The sequence below is a fragment of the Photinus pyralis genome, unplaced genomic scaffold (assembly GCF_008802855.1).
Source record: "Photinus pyralis isolate 1611_PpyrPB1 unplaced genomic scaffold, Ppyr1.3 Ppyr1.4_LG1, whole genome shotgun sequence".
In the NCBI taxonomy this organism is placed as follows: Eukaryota; Metazoa; Arthropoda; class Insecta; order Coleoptera; family Lampyridae; genus Photinus; species Photinus pyralis.
Genome location: NW_022170249.1, coordinates 16,738,860 through 16,745,194, shown reverse-complemented (window position 1 = coordinate 16,745,194; position 6,335 = coordinate 16,738,860). Strand labels below are relative to the sequence as shown.

The 6,335-nt window shown below is 36.5% G+C and overlaps 1 protein-coding gene across 1 annotated transcript; it reads left to right on the top strand.

Annotated features, from left to right (window-relative positions):
- The first annotated feature begins 419 nt into the window (after window positions 1-419).
- LOC116177321 lies at window positions 420-5,973 on the top strand. Its single transcript, XM_031496308.1, has 3 exons — window positions 420-770; window positions 1,794-3,183; window positions 3,440-5,973. The coding sequence occupies exons 1-3, from the start codon at window positions 420-422 to the stop codon at window positions 5,971-5,973; spliced, it is 4,275 nt and encodes a 1,424-aa protein (XP_031352168.1).
- The last annotated feature ends 362 nt before the right edge of the window (window positions 5,974-6,335 follow it).

Sequence of the window (6,335 nt, the reverse complement as noted above, 5' to 3'; positions counted from 1 at the left end):
AAATAAGGTTGTTAGAAAAAATTATAAAAAACCGTCATAATAAATTTAATTTAAAAGCTCTTGTCAAATTGTTCTTCGACCCGGACAATATAATATATCACATTAGGTAAGAGTCAATAACATTGGTCCTTCGAGCCGGATCATATAATATATCACATTAGGTAAGAGTCAATAACATTGGTCCTTCGAGAAAACGAACCGCACTTGGATTGTAATTAGTCCTTCAAGAAGAGGAGCTGTACGTGATTGTTACATCGACAAGTTACATCACGTGGGTATAGTCATATTGGTAATTTCCCCAAGAGAGGAAGCACTCGTGAACGACATTGATCCCTCAGACAAGGCATCAAGAAATTCATAGAATAACCAAGATGTCAAAATCATTAACTTTTCCAAGACGGAGTGAACGTGTGAAAGCCATGGGTAAACATATTGAACAACGACATGACAGCCTTCCTGACAAGCAAGAAGAGATTCAGGTTCTTCAAACCAATGAAGATACGCAATCGTGCAGGTCAAGGAAATCATCTAGTAAAAGCAACTGTTTCGTAAGACAACAACTCAAGATTGACGCCGAGATAAAGAAGCGGAAACTGGCGCAAGAGATTGTGGATTTAGAATTGGCGATGCAGGTCTCCAAGTTAGAACAAGAAGAGGTCGACGGGAATTCTGAATCAGTAGACAGTGGGTCAGAAAGTAATAGGTCATTTGTACAAAAATGGATAAATAGTCGTAGAGATGCTTCACCTGCAAAGGATTTGTCATCTGAGGTAGGATCTAAATATAATTTGCGTAACCAACAAATAAATAAATCTCAAGTACCAGTCGAATTCTCAACATTCATAACCAGACAAGCAATGCCAAAAGATTTGCCAATATTTAATGGTTATCCCACAGAGTGGCCCAATTTCATATTTCAGTATGAAAATTCGACAGCTATTTGTGGTTACACAAAAGAAGAGAATCAATGTAGATTACAAAAATGCCTGAAAGGTAATGCTAGAACGATTGTTGAGAGTCTTCTTATATTACCAAGGAATGCGGATAAAATCATTGATATGTTGAGGAAAAGATTTGGCCGTCCTGAATTAATAGTCTTTATGCTCTTAGATAGAATAAGGAACTTTCCCGTAGTGAAAGAAGATAAACTTGACATGTTCATTAATTTTTCTGACAACGTCAAAAATGTAGTAGGTACCATGGAAACTCTAAACCAAGAGGATCATTTGCGAAATCCAATTCTACTTCAAGAACTACTAAATAAATTACCAACCTCACAGAAGTTACGTTGGCTGGAATATATTTCTAGAAAAACGGTTCAACAACCTAAACTGATAGAATTCAGTGCGTGGTTAGATCATAGGGCTTCGATTGTTAGTCAAATTGAAATGCCAAAACTGTCAGATACGGTAACTAATGTAACTAGGGATAAACAAAAACACAATAGGAGAGATGTTACTCTGACCACAAACAATAGTAGAACAACAAACCCCAAATGTGCTTGTTGTGGAAATGAGTTTCATCATCTTAGTAATTGTTCAAAGTTCAAATCTCTAAGCGTTGATGATCGATGGCATGTAGTCACATCCCAAAGAATATGTTTCTCTTGTCTTATACCTAATCATACTTTGAGGACATGCAAATCAATTAAAATATGTGGGAAGAATCAATGCACAAAGCCTCATCACATATTATTGCATAAAGATAATGATAATAATCATAATAGAAGCAATCAAGGTTATCAACATGAAGTTAATTATCATCGCTTAACAAGTAACAATGTTTTATTGAAGATTATTCCTATTACAATTAATACAAATGGAAATTATGTACATACTCATGCTTTACTGGATGATGCATCCACAGTTACACTCATAGATCAAGACTTAGCTGATGAACTTCATATGGATGGACCTCAACGTACACTCACCATTCAGTGGACAAATAATCAAGTTCGTCAACAAGACGATTCAAGAATAGTAAGTTTCAGTATCATCGGACAACAAAAGAATAAGAAATATCAATTGCGTCGTGTATGGACTATGAAAGAAATGTCCCTACCTACTCAATCCATTAATAGTTCAGAAATGATGGAAAGATTTACTTACTTAGGTAATGGGGTTTTGTCTATGACAAATGCAAAACCTAAGGTGCTAATCGGACAGGACAATTGGCCCCTACTAGTTAACAAAAGGATTATTTCTGGACCTTGGAATGGCCCTGCCTTAAGCAAGACACTGCTGGGATGGGTACTTCATGGAAATGTAAGCCAGACTGCTAACACATTTTCAAACAAGCATACCACTAGTCACGTATGTCACATGAGTAGTGAAGATAAGGACGACTTGGATGTTTTACATGACTTAGTTAAACAACAATGGCAAATAGACTCGTCTGGAGTATATAAGCTTGAAAAAGCAATGTCCAAAGAAGACATGGTCGCTCAGTCTATAATGGATAGAACCATGACAAGATCAGGAGGAAGAATTGAAACCGGACTCCTCTGGAAAGATGAAAATGTAGTACTTCCCGAAAGCAAGAAAAATGCGATGAGAAGACTTATTTGCACTGAAAGAAAAATGGACAAAAATGAAGAGTATGGCAGAAGATATTGTCAGAAATTCGATGAACTGGTGCAAAAGAAGTATATACGAAAATTGAACAACAGCGAGGTATGTGGAGATCAATTCAAAGTCTGGTATTTACCTCATTTTGGTATAATTAATCCAAATAAGCCTGATACATTACGCATTGTTTTCGATGCTTCTGCCAAGAGTAATAGTGTCAGTTTGAACGATTTTTTATTGACAGGTCCGGACAAATATAACTCTCTCTTTAATATACTAATTAACTTCAGGATCTGCAGATATGCGTTCACAGCTGACATTAAAGAGATGTTTTTACAAGTTCGCGTTAAGAAAGACGACTGTAGTGCACAACGCGTCCTTTTCAGAGAGATGGATAGAACGAGAGAACCTGACGTTTATGAAATCGAAGTTGTTTTCTTTGGATCGACTTGTGGTCCTTGCTTAGCTCAGGAAGCTAAGAATAAGAATGCACAAGAGTTTAAACTGACTCATCCAGATGCTGTTCCCGACATTATAGAGAAGCATTACATGGATGACTATTTGGGTGGAGCAGACACAATTGAAGCAGCCCATAAATTAATTGCAGATGTGATTTATATATGTCGTAGTCTTTTAGTGAAATCAGTCAATTCACGAAACGCCTAGTCCGAGGCCTAGTCATTTAGTGAAACGCTGAAAATTTGTACGTGTGGGTAATTTTCCCTTCCCCTTCTAGATCGAAAGGATACCATTTAATCGATCTCTAATGGGAAGGGAATCCAATCGCTTGGTCTGGAAAGTAAACTGTTCCACAGTTTCATATAAATGACTAGGCGTTTCGTGAAATGACTGATTTCACTAAAGACTACGACATATACACAGTAAGGCAGGTTTTCAGATTTGCAATTGGATTGCGAATGATATCAAAATTATTGACCATATTGATTCCAAATTAGTGGCCGATGGAATGAAAACTTTGAGAAATGAAAACGATAAGAATATCGAAAGAGTACTTGGCATATTTTGGAACCCAATTAATGATACTTTCGAGTTCAAAACCAAATTCCACAAAATTGAAAAGGATTTGTTGGAAAATATAAGAAGACCGACGAAAAGGGAGATTTTGAAAATTGTAATGTCAGTTTTTGATCCACTGGGATTTATTACAAAGACAAACATATTGATTCAAGGTAAGATGCTGATACAGGATGTTTGGAGGAGCCAGTTAGGTTGGGACGACGAAATTACAGATAACTTGGCGAATAAATGGAACATATGGATTGAGGAATTGAAGAAAATGTATAATTTCAAGATACCACGACAATATTTCACATTCGATAGGAGTTCAAGTCATTTGCAGCTGCACATATTCTGCGATGCTTCAGAAAGATGCTATGCTTCAGTAGCTTATCTGAGAATACAATATGGAAATGAAGTACAGGTCAGTTTCGTAAATGCCAAAGCAAGAGTGTCTCCTTTAAAACCTATGTCAATACCAAGGTTGGAACTTCAAGGGGCATTAATGGGTGCACGCTTAGGTAACTATCTAATGAAGAATTTAAACTTGAATATTTCATCCACGACATATTGGACTGATTCAAAAACAGTTCTCCATTGGATTCGATCGGAAGCTGGACGTTTTAAAGTATTTGTAGCCCAAAGACTAGGTGAAATTCAAGAATTAACATGTGTAACTGACTGGAAATATGTTAGATCTTCAGACAACGTTGCGGACGAAGCGACGAAATATGTTATCAACTCCTCAGTATCAGCAGATTCTAGGTGGATATGTGGGCCAAAGTTTCTACTATTGAATTCCCAGGAATGGCCAAGAGAAATCGAACATGATTTGAAAATTGATTCAGACAATTTAGAAATGAAAAGACTGGAGTATACTTGCATCAACTTTTCAGCACAAGATTTGATCCCTGATATTCCTAATCCTGAAAGATTTTCAAAATGGACGAGACTTCTTAGAGCTACAGCCTACATAATCCGAGTAAGAAACATACTACGAGCAAAAGTTTTCATCCGGAACGAAATTACCGTTGAAGAGTTGTATGAAGCTGAAATTATTCTTTATCGAAAGGTACAGATGGAATCTTTTCTAGAAGAATACAAGATGTTACAACAAGGTCAAATAATCAAGAAAACGAGTCGCCTCTTTTCATTGTCTTGTACGTTCAGAGAAGAGGACAAGTTGATGAGGCTAGATGGACGATTGAATAATTCTTCATCTTTGAATTTCGATACGAAACATCCGATAATATTAGACCCGAAACATAGAATAACTAAACTGATAATTCAACATTATCATGAAAATGCATATCATTTTGGACAAGAAATAGTACTCAACAAATTACGATGTAAATTTTGGATTTTACGTATGAGACAAGCAGTGAAAAATGTTTTCCATAATTGTCAGCACTGTAGCAATAGGCGAGCCAATCCCATGATACCAATTATGGGACAATTACCGTTATGCAGAATAGAACCAACAATCAGACCATTCATAAAATGTGGAGTGGATTATTTTGGACCCTTTGAAGTTGCAGTGAAGAGAAGCAGAGAGAAAAGGTATGGAGTTATTTTCACTTGTTTAGTAACCAGGGCAGTTTACTTAGAAATTGCTCATGACCTCACGACTAATGCTTTTATAAATGTACTCCGGCAATTTGGTTGTAGACGTGGGTTTCCTCACGAAATCCATAGTGACAATGGATTGAACTTTAGAGGGGCTGAAAGGGAAATTTCGCAACATCTTGACAATTTACAACAAAATGAAATAATAGAATTTTGTTCTTTGCGAGGAATTAAATGGCATTTTAATCCTCCACATGCACCACATATGGGCGGCATATGGGAGCGGCAAATTCAAAGCATAAAGAAGATATTAAAGGAAATTCTGAATACTAGGTATCCTCAAGAACATATACTCAGAACCTTCCTCATAGAGTGCGAAAATATATTGAATTCCAGACCTCTGACACACGTTTCTTCCGATTCTCATGACTCTGAACCTCTAACACCAAATCACTTCCTGATCGGACCAGATTTTGTAGCACAACCTTGGACTGTGACTACTGACAATCGAGATCTTAATCTTATGAACAGTTGGAGGTCAGCTCAGCGTTTGGCAGACTTCTTTTGGAAGCGATGGCTTGATGACTATTTACCAACAATTATTAAACGGTCCAAATGGTATCAAGAACAGAAGAATATCAAAGTTGATGACATTGTTATAATTGTTGATCCAAATGGAACAAGAAATGATTGGCGAAAAGCAAGAGTAGTTAAAACGTATCCTGCCAGAGATGGTAGAATTCGTATAGTTGACGTCAAGGATGGGAATGGAAAAGTATACCGAAGAGCACTGTCCAAACTCATTGTACTTGACCTGCAGTAGTAATTGCTGGAGGATAGGCAATTACTAGGGTGGAGAAATGTTGTATTTTTTTTTTATCAAGTTCACAGAATAATTATAAAATGTTGCCATAGAAATAAGGTTGTTAGAAAAATATAAAAAACCGTCATAATAAATTTAATTTAAAAGCTCTTGTCAAATTGTTCTTCGACCCGGACAATATAATATATCACATTAGGTAAGAGTCAATAACACCGGAAAAGAGTGAAAACGTACGAAATTGTGGTACGCGATCTGCAGGTCGCGAAGAACATTTGTCACGTTTCTAATTTGAGAAGTTTTCTGTTTGGGCATACATATTTTCTCTGAGGATGGGAAAATGTAAAAATTCGATTTAAGATGTT

Bases quoted from the DNA above. Each gene is read 5' to 3' on its own strand.
- LOC116177321 (XM_031496308.1), top strand. From the start codon at position 420: ATGGGTAAACATATTGAACAACGACATGACAGCCTTCCTGACAAGCAA. The intron at 771-1,793 runs GTAGGATCTAAA...GTTTTATTGAAG, and splicing joins CAAAGGATTTGTCATCTGAG to ATTATTCCTATTACAATTAA. The intron at 3,184-3,439 runs ATATATGTCGTA...AAAGACTACGAC, and splicing joins ATTAATTGCAGATGTGATTT to ATATACACAGTAAGGCAGGT.